General features: G+C 35.4%; 1 protein-coding gene across 8 annotated transcripts in view; it reads left to right on the forward strand.

Annotated features, from left to right (window-relative positions):
- The window catches only part of TASP1 (taspase 1), a 315,899-nt gene that overhangs the window by 38,710 nt on the left and 256,664 nt on the right, over positions 1-20,525 (forward strand). For all 8 annotated transcript variants that reach the window (XR_012018238.1, XR_012018237.1, XR_012018239.1 and 5 more), the window contains 2 exons: positions 4,333-4,453; positions 14,647-14,731. Coding sequence is in view for 5 of the 8 variants with exons in the window: in XM_072800051.1 (XP_072656152.1) it covers positions 4,333-4,453; positions 14,647-14,731 (206 nt within the window). In the remaining 3 variants the exon portion in view is untranslated. The remainder of the gene's footprint in view (positions 1-4,332; positions 4,454-14,646; positions 14,732-20,525) is intronic.

Below are 20,525 nucleotides of genomic sequence, written 5' to 3' on the forward strand. Positions count from 1 at the left end.
ATTATCATTCAACATGTGAATGTCAGTTTGTTTCCTTTACTGATATACCCATCTTGACTTTCTCTTATACAGAAAGTTTGACTAGCTTCTTAGTGTTTTTAAAGTCAGGTTCAGATTCTGATGAACAGCATATCTCAATCTTTGTATTTGGCTCCAGTAAATACTTTTTTGTTGAATGTGTCTTCTGTGACTCTGACACTTTTCTATTGCCTATATGTTGCTCATGTCATTTCCACCAATTGGAATTTTATAGCTTCTTGGCTAGGTTTTGCTTTTAACATCCTTCAGGAAGCCTGTTTTGAACTTCTCTGTCTCTCACAGTAGGCCATTTCCTTTTGGGTGCTCAAAGCCTTATCTATTCATTTCTATTTAATTATATAACCATTTTGTTATTTTCTCTCCTGTGATCTTACTTTAAAAATTCTGCGGACTGGGACGCCTGGGTGGCTTAGTGGTTGAGCGTCTGCCTTTGGCCCAGGGCATGATCCTGGAGTCCCGGGATCGAGTCCCACATCAGGATCCCTGCATGGAGCCTGCTTCTCCCTCTGCCTGTGTCTCTGCCTCTCTGTGTGTGTGTCTCTCATGAATAAATAAATAAAATCTTAAAAAAAAAATCCTGCGGACTGTTAGGTTATTTAACTGCATTAGGACAAAAGCCTATTCTCTAATCCCTGACCCCTTTGCTGTAATTGTAGGTACATATTAAAAAGGTTTAATGTTATGATCAGTTTTCTTGGATCTTGTAGAATATACAGGAAACTGGGGACATTTGTAGATGGTATGAGGCATTTGATGATCCATAGGTTGATGCAGATTTGCCCTAGTTTCTTAGATAATATTGGCCTTACCTTAGAACAGTTAGTTTTCTGGATTGACTCAGTTTTCTAGAATGTGTGGTAGAGTTGTTCATTTTTATGGCCTTCATTTTTTTGGAATAGGCCTTTCATCTATGTAGTGACTCTAAGGAGCATCAGTCTTTCCACCCCTGGCTCTTCTTCTTCTTTTTTTTTTTTTTAATGAAGTCTTTTGTCCCCATGATGTTTATTTTTATTGTAAGATTTTATATTGTTAGTTTTTTCCCCATATTTGTGGTTGGAGATCATAAATGATACTATCTTGACATAACAAGACTAGTGGTAGGTTTTTTTTTTTTTTTTTTTTTAAGATTTATTTATGATAGACATAGAGAGAGAGAGAGAGGCAGAGACACAGGCAGAGGGAGAAGCAGGCCCCACGCAGGGAGCCCGATGTGGGACTCGATCCCGGGACCTCAGGATCATGCCCTTGGCCAAAGGCAGGCGCTAAACCGCTGAGCCACCCAGGGATCCCCTGTTTAAAAACTTTATCCACAGTATTAGAAAAATAAGGCAGTGTTTTTCTTTTAGGTTTCAAATACATGTCTGGCTTCTGATTCTAGGCCTTTATGTTCTGTGTAGTCTGCTGACATAAGCTTTTTTTCCTTCATAATATCTTTTTATTTTTTTTAAAGATTTATTTATTGAGAGAGAGAAAGCTCAGAGAGAGAGAGAGGGAGGGAGAGAGAAGGGGAGAAGGGGGAGAGGAGAGAGGAAAGTGAAAGGGAGAGAATCTCCAACAGGCTCCATGCTCAGTGCAGAGCCTGTTGAGGGGTTCCATGTCATCACCCTGAGATTATGACCTGAGCTGAAATCAACCAACTGGGCCACCCAGATGTTCCTTCACAATGTTTTTTTAAAGATATAATTCATATACCATAAAATTCACCCTTTTGTAGTATACAATTCACTTGGTTTTTAGTATATTCATAAAGTTCTGCAGCCATCACACCATCTAATTTTAGCTCATCTAAGTCACCCTAAAAAGAAACACAGTACATATTAGCTGTCACTCCCCATTCCCCCTTCTGCAACCTCTAGCAATCACTAATCTACTTTATGCTACTTTATGGGTTCACCTATTCTGGATATATAAATTGGATCATCTAGCATGTGATCTTTTGTGACTGGCTTCTTTGACTTAGCATAATGTTTTTAAGGTTCATCCATATTTTGCCATGTATCAGTACTTCATTACTTTTTACTACCAATTAATACTCCATTGTATAGTTATACCATGTTTTACTTATTTATTCATCAGTTGGTGGGCATTTGAGTTGTTTCCAGAAATGCTGGTGTATGAGTATTAAATAAGCTGTTGTGAATATATGATACAAGTTTTGTGTAGACAATTCATTTCTCTTGGGTATATAACTAGAAATGAAACTGTTGGGTCAAATGGTAACTTTATGTTTAAGTTTTTGAGGGGCTTCCAGATGCTTTCCAAAGTGGGTGTACCATTTTACATTCCTACCAGCAGTGTAAAAGGGTTCTAATTTCTTTATATCCTTACCAACACATCTGTGTTTATGACTCTTTTTAATGTTATTGTAAGTGAATTGTGGGTATGAAGTAGTAGTTTATAGTGGTTTTGATTTGCCTTTTCTTGATGAGTAATGATGTTGATCATCTTTTCATGTGCTTATTGGCCATTTATATATCTTCTTTGGAGAAACATTCATTCATATCCTTTATCCATTTTAAAATTGTGTTTTTATTTCAGAGTTGTGGGAAGTTTTTATATATCCTGTATACAAATCTCTTATGAGATAAATGATTTACAGTCCCCCACCCCCATTGTATGAGTTTTTCTATCTTTTTTTATTATGTATTTTGAAACCCAAAAGTTTTTAATTTTGATCATGTCCAATTTATCTGTTTTTTTTTTTTTTTTTTTTTTTTTTTATCTGGTTTTTTTCTTTGGTTGCTTGTGCTTTTAGTGTTATGTCTAGGAAACCACTGTCTAATCTGAGGTCATAAGCTTTGCCCCAATGTTTTCTTTGAATGGTTTTATAGTTTCAACTCTTACATTTAGGTCTTTGATCCACTTGGAGTTAATTTTTGTATATGGTGTGAAATAAGATTGATCTTTGTTCTCTTGAACATCCAGTTGTTCCAGCTCCACTTATGCAAGTCTATTTATTCTTTCTTTGTTAAATTATTCTGGTATTGTTGAATTGACTATAAATGCAATGCTTCTATCTAGACACTGCATTCTATTGCATTGATCTATATATCTGTCCTTAGCTATATGTTTATATCACATTGTCTTGATTACTATAGCTGTGTAGTAAGTTATAAAACCTAGAAGTGTGAGCCCTCCAATTTCATTTTTCTTTTGAAGATTGTTTTGGTGATTCTGAGTCCCTTGCATTTTCATGTGAATTTTAGGATTAGCTTGTCAATTTCTGCAAAAAATGTAGCTTGGATTTGATAAGGGATTGTGTTGAAGCAGATCAGTCTTGGAGAGTATTGCTGTCTTAAAGATATTAAGCCTTTTGATCTATGTACATGGCTGTCCTTATATCTTCTTTAATATGTTTTGTAATTTTCAGAGTATAACTCTTCTACTTTTTTGTTGAATTTATTCCTAAGTCTTTTATTCTTTTTGATGTTATTGTAAGTGGAATTGTTTTCTGAATTTCATCTTTAGATTGTTCATTGCTAATGTGTAGAAATAATAGTTGATTTTTGTTTGTTATCTTGTAGCTTGAAACCCTTTTGAACTTGTTTATCAGTCCTAATAGTTTGTTAGTGGAGCCCTTGGACTTTTTGTATACAAGATGTTACTTTCTACTAAGAGATAATTTTCCTTTTTCTTTTCCAATCTAGATGCTCATTATTTCCTTTTTTTGCCTAATTGTTTTGTCTAGAATATCCAGTATAATGTTGAATACAAGTGACAAGAGTGAACATTGCTGTATTATCCCTAGCCTTAAGGGAAAGCATTCAGTTTTCACCATTAATTATCATGTTTGCTCTGGACTTTTTGTAGATATCCTTTATCATGTAAAGGAAGTTCCCTTCTATTTCTATTTGTTGAGTGCTTTGCTCATGAAAGGGTGTTGGATTTTTGTCAGATGGTTTTGTTTTTTTTTTTTTAATCCTGTTTTTTCCCTTTATTTTCCTTATTAACATGGTGTATCACATTAAATTTCACATATTAAACCAAACTTGCTTCCTTGGGATCCCTCTTTTTCATGATGTATAAGACTTTTATATTTTGCTGCATTTGGTTTGCTAGTATTCCTTCGAGGATTTTTTGTCTTAATTCTCAAGATATATTGGCCTGAGTTTTCTTACCTCATAATGTCTTTGTCTTGTTTTGGAAACAAGGTTGTACTGGTATTATACAATGAGTTGGGAAGTATTCTTTCCCTTTCTAGCCCTTGAAACAGTTTATAAAGGATTAAAATTAAATATTCTTTAAGACTAATGGTATTTAAATTTTTTTTTTTTTTTTTTTTGTATCTCTTAGGATTCTCCTTTTACAAATGCAGGAATGGGATCTAATCTTAATCTCTTGGGTGAAATTGAGTGTGATGCCAGCATAATGGATGGAAAATCCTTAAATTTTGGAGCTGTTGGAGCACTGAGTGGTATGTGGACCTTATAACACATTACCTCTATTCTTCAAAGAACTATGAACATTATCATATGATGTCTCTTAAAAATTTAGTCAATCTTGTGTTTTCTACCATTTTTGCCTGGAATAGTCTTGAAGACAACATTGTTTTCTTTGTCTAAATTTAAAACATGAAATCTTAGCTAGGAAAGTTTTAAAGAAAACAGTAAAAAAGCTTATACTTAAGTCTTTGTTACAGTTTGAGCATTCTCTTCCACCTCCTTGAGATTATAGATTATTTAACATGTGAGTTAGCAAAATCCTTTTTTATTTTTTCTACAGATTTTATCTATTTATTTATGAGAGATACACAGAGAGAAGCAGAGATTCAGGTAGAGGGAGAAGCAGGCTCTCTGCAGGTAGCCCCATGCGGGCCTCAATCCCAGAACCCCAGGATCATGCCCTGAACCAAAGACAGACACTCAACTGCTGAACCACCCAGGTGTCCCTCTTAAATTTGTGATTATTTGAAATACATGGGTAATATATTTTTTTGTTAGAAAATTCAGTTGATATAAATAAAATTTACCATTGATCTTCCAAATCTTTCCTTCTCATCCTTTTCCCCTTGGAGGGGTTTAAACAGTAAAATATAATGTATTTATCTATATTTTTATGTAATAGAAACACAATTACACAAATCTGTTTTAAAAAATATATATGTATATATTATTATGAAATTTTATTTTTTCTTTAAATAGGATGTTTTAGAGATTTTTTTCCCCACATCAGTACATATTAGATATATCTAATGTTTTACAGTTCTTTTATTTAAGCAATATATACATGCAATGCACAGATTTTAATTATAAAGCTGCATGATGGGATCCCTGGGTGGCGCAGCGGTTTGGCGCCTGCCTTTGGCCCAGGGCGTGATCCCGGAGACCCGGGATCGAATCCCACATCGGGCTCCCGGTGCATGGAGCCTGCTTCTCCCTCTGCCTGTGTCTCTGCCTCCCTCTCTCTCTCTCTCTAACTATCATAAATAAAAAAAAAAAAAATAAATAAAATAAAATAAAGCTGCATGATTTTTTAAATGTATACAGCTATGTAAACCATTACCCAAATCGAGATATAAAATGTTTCCATGTCAAAATACAGAACATTTCTGGGGTGCTTGGGTGGTTCTGTTGATTGAGCGTCAGACTCTTGATTTAGCTCAGGTCACGATCTCAGGGTTCTGGCATCCAGCCCTGCACTGGGCTCTTTGCTCCCCACTTAGCACGAAGTCTGCTTGTTCCTCTCCCTCCCCTGCTTGTGCTCTTTCTCTCTCTCTCAAATAAATAAATAAAATCTTAAAAAAAAAAAACAAAACAAACATTTCCATAATCTTAGAAGAGTTCTATATGCCTCTTCCTAGTCCATACCTCTTATACTCTGCTCCTGCCTTCTCTTTTCCTCTGATTTTGATTTTAGGCACCATAGATTAATTTGCTTATTTCTGAAATTATGAGTGGAATCATACACCTCTGTGGTTTTTTTTTCTTAAAAGTATGCCTGTGAGATCGCCCCATGTTTTGTGTCACAATAATTTTTCTTTTTATTACTTAGTAGAATTTTATTGCAAGAATATATCATAAATTATCTATTCTCCTTTTAGTGGATATTTGAGTAGATGTTTAGTGGATATTTAGTGGATATTTCTAGTTTTTGACTATAATAAATAAAGCTCCAGTGAATCTTCTTGTGCATGTCTTTTGATATACATATGCATTTAATTCTCTTGGGTATAAACTTAAGATTTGAAATGATAAGTTTAGGTACATAATGTGCTTTGCTTTAGTAGAATACTGCTGGACAGTTTTCAAAAGTAGTTGTTATAATCTATACTCCCACAAGCATGTATGAGCATTTTAATTACTCTATATCAGGGCCAACATTTGGTATTGCTATTCTTTTTGAAATTCATCCATTTTGATATATGTGTAGTGGGATTATTGTTTTGAGTTTCCCTATTTACTAATGATACTGAGAACCTTTTGATCTACTTACTGGCCATTTAGATATTGTTGTGCAGTGTATGTTTAAGTCTTTTGCATATTTTATATTAGATTATCTTTTATTGATTTGTTCAAGTACTTTATGTATTTTAGGTCAGATACCTGTATTATGTATATCTCCTCCTAATCTGTGGATCACCTTTTCACTCTTTTCATGCTGTCTTCTGATGAACTGAAGTTTTTAATTCTAATGCAGTTTAAATTACCAACCTTTTATTTTATGGTTTTAAAATATTTTTAAAAATATTTTTTAAAGAAATCTTTGCCTATCTAAAGTTATGCAGATTGTCTCCATTGTTTTCTTTTAATAGTTCTATTTTTTTTTAATATGCTTTATGCCCAATGTGGGGCTCGAGTTCATGACCGGGAGATCAAGAGCTGCATGCTCCCCTGACTGAGCCCACCAGGCGTCCCCAGTAGTTCTACTGTTTTTTACCCTTCACATTTAGCTCTCTTATCAAGCTTAGATTAATTTTAGCATATGTAGATAGGAGCTCACGTTAATCTTTTTATTCTTATGGATATCCAAATGGTTTATTGCCATTATCAAAAGAAAGGACAATGCTTTCCTCTCATAACTGTGTTGGCAGATCAGGTGACTGACCATACATGCAATGCCTTGGTTCTGTACCCTCTATTCTATTCCATTTTCCTATTTATTGCCAGTGCCATGTTGTCTTGATTACTGTAGCTTTATATTCTTTATATCTGGTAATATATTTGTATATTCTTGATACCTGGTAGTATAAGACTTCTAACTTCTTTTTTTTTCTTTAACATTATATTGACTATACTAGGTGTTTGGCCATTTTCATAAAATTTTTGAGTCAGCTTGTCAATGTCCATAATAAAACCCTGCTGGGATTTTGATTGGTATTACAGTGAATGTATAGAATCATTTTTGGATAATTGATGTCTTAACAATACTGAATATTTTGGCCCACAAACATAGTATTTTTATATTTATATAAACATTACTCATTTTTTTCTCAGCAGTGTTTTATGGTTCTCAGTATAAATGTTATGCATACTTTTTATTAGGTTTATTCCAGATACTTAGTTTTTCATAAAATATTTTCTTCTCATTTATGTTTTTTAAGATTTTATTTATTTATTCATGAGAGACACACACAGCGAGAGAGAGAGAGAGAGAGAGAGAGAGAGAGAGGCAGAGACACAGGCAGAGGGAGAAGCAGGCTCCATGCAGGGAGCCCGATGTGGGATTCGGTCCTGGGTCTCAAAGATCATGCCCCTACTGAAGGTGGTGCTAAACCGCTGAGCCACCGGGGCTGCCCTCATTTATGTTTTTAAAGAAATTTGTCTTTTTCATTTGAGTTGTCAAATTTATTTGCCTAAAAACTTTCTAGTTTAGTTTTCTTTTTGATTTCTGGTTTAATTTCATGTGATCAGAGAACATTCTCTGTATGATTCCAGTCCCTTGAGGCTTTTTGAGATTTGCTTTATGGCCCAGTTTATGGTGTATTTTGTTAAGTGTCCCAGTGAACTTTAAAAGATTATTTATTTTGTAGTTTTTTGAGTGCATGTTCTGTATGTGTCAGTTTGGTTATTCACTTGTTCCAGTCTCCTTTATCCTTTCTGGTTTCTGTGATAGGGGAGAAAGAGTATATCAGGGGTGCCTGAGCGGCTCTGTCGATTAAGCATCTAACTCTTAGTTTCAGCTCAGATAATAATCTGAGGGTCCTGGGATCAAGTTCCATATCCAGCTCCATACTCAGTGTGGAGTCTACTTGACATTCTATTCTCTCTCTCCTTCTCCCTCTGTGTCTTCTGCTTGTGTTGTGTGTGTCTCTCTCATAAATAAATAAAATCTAAAAAAAAAGAAAGTATATCAATTAGTTTTAATTTTAATTTCTTTTATTATGAAATTTTCTTGGTATCTAATGTAATTTCATATGTTTAAAGGCCTAATTAGCATTTCTCTGTGAACTGACTGTTCTGTATCTCTTGTTGCTTGCTTTTTTTAAAAAAATATATTTATTTTGTATTGATGTTCAATTTGCCAACATATACAATAACACCCAGTGCTCATCCCATCAAGTGCCCCCCCTCAGTGCCCGTCATCCAGTCACCCCCAACCCCCGCCCACCTCCCCTTCCACCACCCCTAGTTTGTTTCCCAGAGTTAGGAGTCTCTCATGTTCTGTCTCCCTTTCTGATATTTCCAACTCATTTTCTCTCCTTTCCCCTTTATTCCCTTTCACTATTTTTTATATTCCCCAAATGAACAAGACCATATAATGTTTGTCCTTCTCTGATTGACTCATTTCACTCAGCATAATACCCTCCAGTTCCATCCACATCGAAGCAAATGGTGGGTATTTATCGTTTCTAATGGCTGAGTAATATTCCATTGTATACATATACCACATCTTCATCTTTCAATGGACACCGAGGCTCTTTCCACAGTTTGCTATTGTGGACATTGTTGCTATAAACATTGGGGTGCAGGTGTCCCGGCGTTTTGCTGCATCTGTATCTTTGAGGTAAATCCCCAGCAGTGCAATTGCTGGGTCATAGGGCAGATCTATCTTTAACTCTTTGAGGAACCTTCACACAGTTTTCCAGAGTGGCTGCACCAGTTCACATTCCCACCAACAGTGCCGGAGTGTTCCCCTTTCTCCACATCTTCTCCAACATTTGTTGTTTCCTGCCTTGTTAATTTTCGCCATTCTCACTGGTGTGAGGTGGTATCTCATTGTGGTTTTGATTTGTATTTCCCTGATGGCAAGTGATGCAGAGCATTTTCTCATGTGCTTGTTGGCCATGTCTATGTCTTCCTCTGTGAAATTTCTGTTCATGTCTTTTGCCCATTTCATGATTTCTGTGATAATCACAGAAATTGTTTGTTTCTTTGGTGTTGAGATTAATAAGTTCTTTATAGATCTTGGATACTAGCCCTTTATCTGATATGTCATTTGCAAATATCTTCTCCCATTCTGTAGGTTATCTTTTAGTTTTGTTGACTGTATCCTTTGCTGTGCAAAAGCTTCTTATCTTGATGAAGTACCAATAGTTCATTTTTGCTTTTGTTTCTCTTGCCTTCATGGATGTATTTTGCCGGAAGTTACTGTGACCAAGTTCAAAAAGGGTGTTGCCTGTGTTCTCCTCTAGGATTTTGATGGAATCCTGTCTCACATTTAGATCTTTCATCCATTTTGAGTTTATCTTTGTGTATGGTGCAAAAGAGTGGTCTAGTTTCATTCTTCTGCACGTGGATGTCCAATTTTCCCAGCACCATTTATTGAAGAGACTGTCTTTTTTCCAGTGGATAATCTTTCCTGCTTTGTCAAATATTAGTTGACCTTAAGTTGAGGGTCCACTTCTGGGTTCTCTATTCTGTTCCATTGATCTATGTGTCTGTTTTTGTGCCAGTACCACACTGTCTTGATGATCACAGCTTTGTAGTACAACCTGAAATCTGGCATTGTGATGCCCCCCAGCTCTGGTTTTCTTTTTTTAATATTCCCCTGGCTATTCGGGGTCTTTTTTTTTTTTTTTTTTTTTTTCGGGGTCTTTTCTGATTTCACACAAATCTTAAAATAATTTGTTCCAACTCTCTGAAGAAAGTCCATGGTATTTTGATAGGGATTGCATTGAATGTGTAAATTGCCCTGGGTAACTGACGTTTTCACAATATTAATTCTTCCAATCCGTGAGCATGGACTATTTTTCCATCTCTTTGTGTCTTTGTCTTCCTCAATTTCTTTCAGAAGTGTTCTGTAGGTTTTAGGGTATAGATCCTTTACCTCTTTGGTTAGGTTTATTTCTAGGTATCTTATGCTTTTGGGTGCAATTGTAAAAGGGATTGACTCCTTAATTTCTCTTTCTTCAGTCTCATTGTTAGTGTATAGAAATGCCACTGACTTCTGGGCATTGATTTTGTATCCTGCCACGCTACCAAATTGCTGTATGAGTTCTAGCAATCTTGGGGTGGAGGCTTTTGGGTTTTCTACGTAGAGTATCATGTCATCGGTGAAGAGGGAGAGTTTGACTTCTTCTTTGCCCATTTGAATGCCTTTTATTTCTTTTTGTTGTCTGATTGCTGAGGCTAGGACTTCCAGTACTATGTTGAATAGCAGTGGTGAGAGTGGACATCCCTGTCTTATTCCTGATCTTAGGGGAAAGGCTTCCAGTGTTTCCCCATTGAGGATGATATTTGCTGTGGGCTTTTCGAAGATGGCTTTTAAGATGTTGAGGAATGTTCGCTCTGTCCCTACACTCTGAAGAGTTTTGATCAGGAATGGATGCTGTATTTTGTCAAATGCTTTCTCTGCATCTATTGAGAGGATCATTTGGCTCTTGTTGATATGATCTATCACGTTGATTGTTTTACGAGTGTTGAACCAGCCTTGCATCCCGGGGATAAATCCCACTTGGTCATGGTGAATCATCTTCTTAATGTATTGTTGGATCCTATTGGCTAGTATCTTGTTGAGAAGTTTTGTATCCATGTTCATCAGTGATATTGGTCTATAATTCTCCTTTTTGGTGGGGTTTTTGTCTGGTTTTGGAATTAAGGTGATGCTGGCCTCATAGAAGGAGTTTGGAAGTATTCCATCTCTTTCTAATTTTCCGAACAGCTTTAGTAGAATAGTACAGTTTCTTCTTTAAATGTTTGATAGAATTCCCGTTGCTTGCCTTTTAACTTTATTTATAATGTGCCTTATTGTATTAGAATTTAAAATTTTTATTTGTCAAACTTATTAGTTGTTCTTTTATGGCTTTTGTATTTTGCATTTCTTAAGGTTTCCCTCATAATTATAAGTATACTCACCTGTATTTTCTTCTAGTACACTTATAATTTATTTTTCATTTACTTCTTTAATACATTGTTTTTTTCTGAAATAATGGAAAAATTGTCCCTATATGATGTTGAATAATAGCAATAATAATGACTACCATTTATTGGGTGATTGTTACATACCATGCATTATTTTCCAGTAGTTTATATGTGTTCTGTCATTAGTTCTCATAATTACCTTTTGAGGACACCACTTTTTTTCACTATTTATTTATTTATTTATTTATTTATTTATTTATTTATTTATTTATCTATCTATCTATCTTTAAATATTTTATTTATTCATGAGACACACACACACAGAGGGGAGAGAGAGAGAGAGAGAGAGAGAGAGAGAGAGAGGGAGGCAGAGACACAGGCAGAGGGAGAAGCAGGCTACCCTCAGGGAGCCCGATGGGGGATCGATCCCAGACTGGGATCACGCCCTGAGCCAAACACTCAACCTCTGAGCCATCCAGACATCCCATCACATTTTTTTTTATATTTAAATTCAATTTGCCAACATATAGTATAACACCCAGTGCTCATCCCATCAAGTGCCCTCCTTGTTGCCCATCACCCAGTTACCCCAGCCCCCACCAACCTCCCCTTCCGATGAGGACACTACTTTTTTTTTTTATCCCTATTTCACAGATAAGGAAATTGAAATACAGAAGGGATTTAGTAATTTGCCCAAGGTTACTGTATCAGGCTGGGTCCAACTAGGAGAAAAACTAGATAGATTTAATAGGGGAAGTTTAATATAAAGAACTATTAAACCAGTGATAGGACAGTAACTATACAAAGGTAGAAAGGGAACTCAAAATGTATTCTAGGGCAGAGGGAGAACACCCAAGTATGGATAAACTTGGAGGGAGATTCAGATCTCATTGAAGAAGGTGTGGTTGTAGCTACTGCCTAGTAGAGAAGTTGCTGTGTTACCCAGGCCACGGTCACTGTGATACCAGGGACAATCCTATGGGGCACAGGTGAGTTCAGACTGGTAGGTGCTTACACAGGGGTGAGGAAACTATGGGAATTGAACCTCTGTTCCACAGGATAAAGATTGGGCTTTTGGCTCACCAGGCAGCCATTTACCCACGGGGAACTTTGCTATTTGTGCCTATGAGGCCAAGAAGGTTTGTGAATTGAACTGGGCACAGTCCTGTTCTTTCTGGGACTGTCATCTATGATGCTATAGTCTGATTCAGGAGCTAGGGAAAACATGTGGTGGCCAAATGCTAGAGAAAGCGGCACCCTGCAGGCACTTAGCACTGGGGAATACCATGTGGGCCAAATAGTGAAGAAACTGATGCTCTCGGGATCCCTGGGTGGCGCAGCGGTTTGGCGCCTGCCTTTGGCCCAGGGCGCGATCCTGGAGACCCAGGATCGAATCCCACGTCGGAATCCTGGTGCATGGAGCCTGCTTCTCCCTCTGCCTATGTCTCTGCCTCTCTCTCTCTCTTTGTGTGACTATCATAAAAAAAAAAAAAAAAGAAAAGAAACTGATGCTCTCCACTTGCCTGGCTAGTAAAAGGTTCCTCCTAGAGTGTCTCTTCGGTGCCCTCTACTGACAAAGCTATCAGTGTGCCAGCTGGCAAAGGAAACCTATTTAAAGGGCCCATATCCATTTTCACAGATCAGGCAATGAAGGGAGAATTTAGCTGAGAAGCAACAGATAATGGCTACAGTTATGAAACAGTCTAACTCCTGTTACTCTGTGTTCCTTCTACTTTTCACATAGAGTCTATCTTTTCCTACTCGTTTGAAATATTGTATCATGTATTAAATATTCAAATGCTTGTGTGTCTGTGTCTGAACTTCAGCTTTTTTTCTGTTCCATTGATGTATTTGTTAATTTGTATTCAAACCACACTCTCTTCTTTTAAAATATATTTTATTTATTCATTCATGAAAGACAGAGAGAGAGAGAGAGAGAGAGAGAGAGAGGCAGAGACATAGGAAGAGGGTAGAGAAGCAGGTTCCATGCAGAGAGCCCGATGTGGCTCTTGATCCTGGGGCTCCAGGATCATGCCCTGAGTCAAAGGCAGACACTCCACCACTGAACCACCCAGGTGTCCCCAAACCACACTCTTTTAATTAAGAATAGTTTTTAATAAGAGTGGTATCTTGAAGGGTGAATACCTCTTCATTTTTTCCCAGTTAAACTGAGAAGTTTAAGAGTCAGCTACATCATAGAAGTCCTTTTGAAGTTTTGATGGAGATTTTGTAGATTTGAATTTATAACTTAATTTGACAATTATTAAAGTCTACATTGAATCAGCATATACAGAGGTATATTTTAAGAGCTAGTACAGAGAGCTGAGCTTTTTCTTTATTTGGCATTTCATCCTTTTTTTTGGTGGCACATTTTTGTTGTTTAGCTAAATAGTTTTGTTTTGAGTAAATATGGTGACTTTAATTTGATTTTTTATAGTCTTTTTATATCCCACCGCTGATTTTTTTTTTTTTTTTGTACTGGTGTCCTGAGAGGCATTCATTGGTTAGTGGTTTAGGATGTGGTCTCTGACATTAGCTGCTTCTCTTAAAATCTTAGCACTGTGATCGTATGTAGGTGACTTAACGCTTTGTGCAAATATTCCCTTAGTAATCAACGTTCATAAATATACTTACAGAGTTGAGAGATCAATGAAATATACTTGCTACGTTGAAGGGTTTGGTACTGGGCTTGGCTTATGGTAGATACTGAGTTACTGTCACTGTCTTCATCACATTGTCATATTTGCCATCATTGTCATCATGATAGTGTTTTTCACACTAATACTTACTGTCCTATCATTCCTCCCAGACAAGCATCCTCTTTTCACTTTTCTTCACATTCTATTTTCCCTTCTGGAAACAGTCTGAACCATATTTTAGGTTACAATCTGGTACATACTTGGCCTCTTCTCCCCACTGTATGAAGGTAAATATGAAGGTGGGTATGCAGCTATTTGTAATCATGTTGATTCTTTGGAAGAAATTCACTTTTTGATAGTAGATGCCATACTTTCAGTTTATTTTTTATTTTTATTATTTTTTTCAGTTTATTTTTTAAATTCTATTCTGAAATCTATTAACAAGAAACCTAATTTCAGTATCTATTAAGCTGCAGCACCTGACAAATCATGAGAATGTATGTTTTATATTCTTTCTTGTATCCCCTAGGTATTCATTTATTTGTTGATTATTTGTTGATTCATTTATTTATTGATCCTTATTGTTCATAATAATTAAGGGTTTTCATTAGTATACATAAGAGTTTTCTAAGGTATTTAAAAATTGTTTTATTGAAACAGCCACAAAGCTGAGTGGGAAACTTGAAGGTATTTTTCTGACTTCATTTTCTGCCAATTTTACTTTGTAGGAATCAAGAATCCAGTCTCAGTTGCAAACAGACTCTTGTGTGAAGGGCAGAAGGGCAAGCTCTCTGCTGGCCGAATTCCTCCCTGGTAACCGCTTTGTTCTGCCTGACTTTCCCTGGGTCTTTGGTCTTTGGTGCATGTGCTGTTTGAAGGCTGTTTTTATCCACAGAAGGCTGATGCTGTTGGTTACACACCAGCAGTAGCTTGCCTTTGAGAGGAAGACACACTTTATTCTCTAATCTTGGAACATTTTGTACACTTGACAGAGCTTTGGATGCAATTGAATATTACAGATTAAAGCAGAAAGGAGATCAGAATTAATTTTTGGTTTTGTAGTTGATTACAGAGATTTTTTTTGCTGTTACTAAGTGCACAATTGGGATCTTTTATTATGAAACTTTTAAAAGTCCAGAGTCCAAACTAATTTTAATTTTGAGATGATTTTAGAATAAAAGTACTTAATTTTTCTCTTCTGGAGAAACATATTATGATGTTAAGATTAGTCAGATTACATCTTTTCTCCAGCATTAACATATAATTTTCATTAAAAAACTTTGGACTTTTCAAGTATTTATAAATGTAGAGAGAACATTGTAAAGAGCTCTCATGAACCTGGCATCCAGCTCTAATAATTGATAGTTTTTTTTTCTTATAACATTTTTTATTTAAAATTTTTTTTTAATGTTTATTTCTTGATTGATTGATTTTAAGCAATCTCTGCACCTAGCTTAAGCTCGAACTCATGACCCCAAGATCAAGAGTTGCATGCTCCTCTGACTGAGCCAAGCAGGTTAATTTCCAGTTGTTTCTTGCCAATATAGAAATATGATTGATTTTATTACATTGATACTCTTTCCTGAGAATTTGCTAAATTTATTTGTTTTATACTATTATTTTTATAGATTTGATAAGATTTTCTACATAGACAGTAATGTCTCCTGAGAATAAAGATTGTTTTATTTCTTCCTCTCTAACCTGGGTTCATTTAATTAATTTCCTTTTCTTTGTTGCAGTGGCTAGGACCTCCAGTGCTATATGGAATAGAAATGTGAGAGAGAAAAAAAAAAAAAAAAAAAGAAATGTGAGAGTGGGCATTGTGCCTTGTTTGTGATCTTAGGGTGGAAGCATTTGGTCTTTTACCCTTAAGTATGATGGTTGCTGTAGGTTTATCATAAGTGTTCTTTTTTTTTTTTATTTTTTTTATAAGTGTTCTTTATTATGCTAAGAAAGTCTCCTTCTTGTGTTCTGAGAGTCTTTAATAGGAATGGCTGTTGTACTTTCTCAAATACTTTTCTATCATCTATTAAGATGATCTTACAATTTTTCTTATTTAGTCAGTGATGGGTTGATTGTCAGCTGTTACAGTAACAATTACATTTTTGGGATTAATTCCACTTGACCATAATTTATTATCCTTTTGATATATTGGTGGATCCAACTTGCTAAGATTTTATAAAGAATTTTTGTATCTCATAACTTATGAGATATATTGGTCTGTTTTTTCTTTTTTTTTCTTTTTTGTTGTTTTTTTGTTTTTTCTTTTCTTGTAATGGTTTGGGTTTATTTTGCATCTTGGATATGTAGGGAAATATACTTTATCAAATTTGGAAAAATTTTGACTATTATTTCTATAGTTTTTTTAAAAAATTTTTATTTATTTATGATAGGCACACAGTGAGAGAGAGAGAGGCAGAGACACAGGCAGAGGGAGAAGCAGGCTCCATGCACCAGGAGCCCTATGTGGGATTCCATCCCGGGTCTCCAGGATCGCGCCCTGGGCCAAAGGCAAGCGCCAAACCGCTGTGCCACCCAGGGATCCCTTGACTATTATTTCTAAAGATAATATTTTTAGGACTCCAGTTGCATATGTATTTGACCTCTTATAGTCCTACAGATCATTGATAAATAGTTTACTTTTTCCATTTATTTTTCTGTTTCATTTTGAATAATTTCCATTGCTGTTTTCAAGTTCATTATTTTTCTGCAATATCTAATCATTTGTTAATCGTATGAAGCTCATTTTTCATCTCTGACATTGTAGATGCCTTCAGAAACTTGATTTGCAGCTTTAAAAAGTGTCTTCTGTGTATTTACTTAACATGTTTAATCTTTCATGTAGCTTCTTGAACATACGGATAGAGTTATAATAAATGCTGTAATATCTTCATTTACTAATTGACTATCATCTTTGTCATTTCTGAGTTTTCGATTGAATTATTTCTCTTCTCATTATTGGTTGGATTTCCTTGTTTATTTGCATGCTTGGTAATTTTTTATTGCATTCGAGGCATTGTGAATTTTACCTTATTTGGTGCTATTTTTAAATTTTAACAAATATTCTTGAGCTTTATTGGAGGATGTGGTTAAATTATTTAGAGACAGGTTCATCCTTTCAGGTTTTGCTTTATACTTTGTTACATGCAGCTAGAGAAACATTTAGCCTTGAGCTAATTTTGCTTTGCTATTGGGTAAAAACTCTTCTGAGTACAATAACAGATGGAGCTAGAATGAGATTTCTTACTTTGCTGGGAACAGGGGTTCTTCCTGTCCCTTTGTGAACTTGGGGCTTGAAACTTTTGTGGTATTCTTTCCCAGGCTTTGGGTGATTTCCTATTACACATACACTTATCTCTACTCAGCTGAAGACAAGAGGAAACTGTGCAGATCTCAGAGTCCTTTCTCTGTGCAGCTGTCCCCTGTAAATCCTGGCTGTCTGGGTTTCTCCAGATGCCCAGCTCTTTCTCTTCAACTGAGAAACTGCTTGGCTTTGCCTGAATTCTTTCTGTGTCATGGCCTAGAACCTCTCTAGGAAGTAAGCTGGGTCATTCATAGATTTACCTTGTTTATTTCATTTCTCTCAAGGACCACTGTCCTTATGTTGCCTACTGATATCTGAAAACTATTGTTTCCTACGTTTTATTTGATTTTTAAAACAATTTCTTCAGGCAACAGTGTAAATTTGTTCCCTGTTACTCTATCTTGTCCAGAAGCAGAAATCTCTCACATTCCTGGATGTTCATTGTATACTGCAGTAACTGAGAAACAGTCAAATTCCTTGAATGTTTTAAATCAACAAAACCAATTTTATCATGTTTTTACTCTGAGCTTATTTTCATATGGCCATGATAAGTCTAGTTATGTAATTTCTATAATGATAATAGCTAATAGTTACTGCTTTTGTACACTTAATCAGGCAGTTTTATGTGGTTTGCATGCATTAACTCATAAAAATTATACAATGATTTATGACACATTTTGCAGATAATGAAACTGAATCCCACACTTGACCACTGTTAGGCTATTAGGAAATTTTGGAGTCCTTTCATATCACATTAGAAGCAGCAGATTAGAAGTAAAGGGAAAATAGAATCCTTTTTATAATAATGAGAAGTAACTGTTTATGACCATTTAATTATTAATTCATTTCCCTTTCACTCAGCAAATATTTATTGTTTGTTTTCTGTATGCCAGGCATAAAGGTACAAAAACTGTCAAAAGCAGATGGAATACTTAGAAAGCATGGTCTTCTGGTGTCATCTGTTTCCACTGTGTGGGGACAGCAAGGCATTACATATAATGTGTCTTTTCTAAGAAGTATTTATTTATTATTTATTATTAATTAATTAATTAATTTTTTAATTGAAGTCTTTAAATAACAAGTTCATTTATGGGGCACCTGGGTGGCTCAGTGGTTGAGTGTCTGCCTTTGGCTCAGGGTGTGATCCCATGGTTCCGGGATCAAGTCCCACATTGGGCTCCCTGCATGGAGCCTGCTTCTCCCTCTCCTTCTGTTTCTGCCTTTATCTCTCTGTGTCTCTCATGAATAAATAAATACAATCTTAAAAAAAAGTTCATTTATTTGTATACCTTAGTTTTTGGTTATAGCCACCATGATATGTTGTATTGTTTAAATATTGGTGTTTGTTCAGATTTGTTGCATATTTAGTATCTTCATAAACTTGGTGGGACTACCATTATAAACTATGTCATATTTACCCAAGTTTCTTTATTTTATTTATAAAAGTATAGCTTGAATCTTTCTTCTTCCATTACGATAGGCATTATCATTTAGAACAGGAGTTGGCAAACTATGGCTGATGGGCCGAATCTGGTCTGCTGCTTGCTTTTGTAAATAAAGCTTTACTGGGCATAGCCATACCCATTTGTGTATGCATTGTCTATGGCTACTTGTGTACCACAGGGCCAAATAGAGTTGTTGCAAAAGAGACACTGTGGCTACAAAGCCAACCTATTTACTATCTGGCCCTTTATAAAAAACTTTGCTGACTCCTAATATAGAAGTTATAATTTTTGGAAATTATGTTTCTTTTGATGAAAAGGGGGAAGCTAGACAAATGTTTTATGTTTAGTATAAATAAAACCTAAGGTGCTCATTAGACCCTAGGATTTTTTTCAGAGGCAAATTTACTTTTTGGTACATTGTTTACTTTAAAGTACTATTTAATCTATTATAGTTCATAAATTCACTCAAATTTGTACTACTTTTCTTGTATGAATGTGAAAAGACTATTAAAACATGAATGATTAAAAGAAACTAATCAGAAGGCATAGATTTAGATGGATTCCCATTCAAACATATAATTTAAAAAACAAAATAAAAATAGTAGAAAAAATTTTATGACAGCCAGAGAAATGTGAACATCGATGGGATATATTTTGTAATACACAATCTTTTAGAATTGTTCATTTTTTTTGTGTGTCAATTGCTTATGCTGAGGTTCTGTCTTTTTAAAAAGTCATTTTTTAAATTAAAAAAATTAAAATTGAAATTAAATTAAAAATTTTTAAAGAGTTAAATTTTTATTATTTTATATGGCTGGTATGTTATTTCCAAATACAGCAAGTTCTCCTTTATTTGTACTTTATGTGTCTGTAATTTGTCTTTCTTCAATCTTGTATATTTATTGTGAACAAAGAAGCAATGTGTAAAATAAATAGAAATCAGTTTTTAAGTCTAGAGAAACAGTTCCCATTTTCTCTTGTATCTTTCTCATCCAGAATAATGTATTTTGATTTTTGAGATCCTTGAACATTCTTGAGAGCTTTCTGAATCACAAAATGACACATTTTTAGATTGATTATGGATAGAGTCATGGTTCTTTGAAAATTGATGATTGCCATCCATGAGGTTGCAGTTCACATCTCATATTTGCCCAGAGAGCTCTTTTTGGGAAGTTTGGCTGTGTTAGTGCTTGCAAAAGCACTTGGGGTGCAGCTTGTTGAAAGTTTCAGTCACCAGAGCTCAGGGCTGCTCTCAGTATAGAGTGTTGTTGCTTTTTGTTTTACATCATATCAGATTTGTTTTAATGTTAATTAAATTGGGCATAACACAAGGAAAATGCTGTTCCTTAAGGAATTTTGACACCCTAGTTTATTATTTGTTTGATTTTTTTGCCAGTGTTTATCTGATGCTTAGTATGCTTTAGGCACTGTGGTGAATGCTTGGATATGTCAATGACAAAACAAAGATTCCAACTCTTAAGAAGCTTACAATTTATTTGGGGAAGTTAGAAGTAAACAACAGATATAATATGTAAATTATAAAGAAGTGTCTAGTATGTTAGAAGGTAGAAAAAAGAAAATGACAGGGCAGAATGACAGAGCAAAATGATAGGGACTAGGAGTCCGGGGTAGGGGAATGTAATGTGTTGGATATAGTTTTAAATAGGCCTCATTAAGGGGAGACATTTGAGCAGATGAGAGAATTTGCCATTTGGGAAATAAGGAAGAACCTGATAGAAGAAATACTCAGGGTGAAAGCCTTGAGCCTAGAAGTCCCTTGACATATTTGTGTTTTTACAGGAGGCTGGAGTAGAGTAAGCCAGGGGGCAGGAAGAATCATAGGGCAGGTAAGGAGGGA

The sequence above is a fragment of the Canis lupus genome, chromosome 26, assembly GCF_048164855.1.
Source record: "Canis lupus baileyi chromosome 26, mCanLup2.hap1, whole genome shotgun sequence".
NCBI lineage: Eukaryota > Metazoa > Chordata > Mammalia > Carnivora > Canidae > Canis > Canis lupus.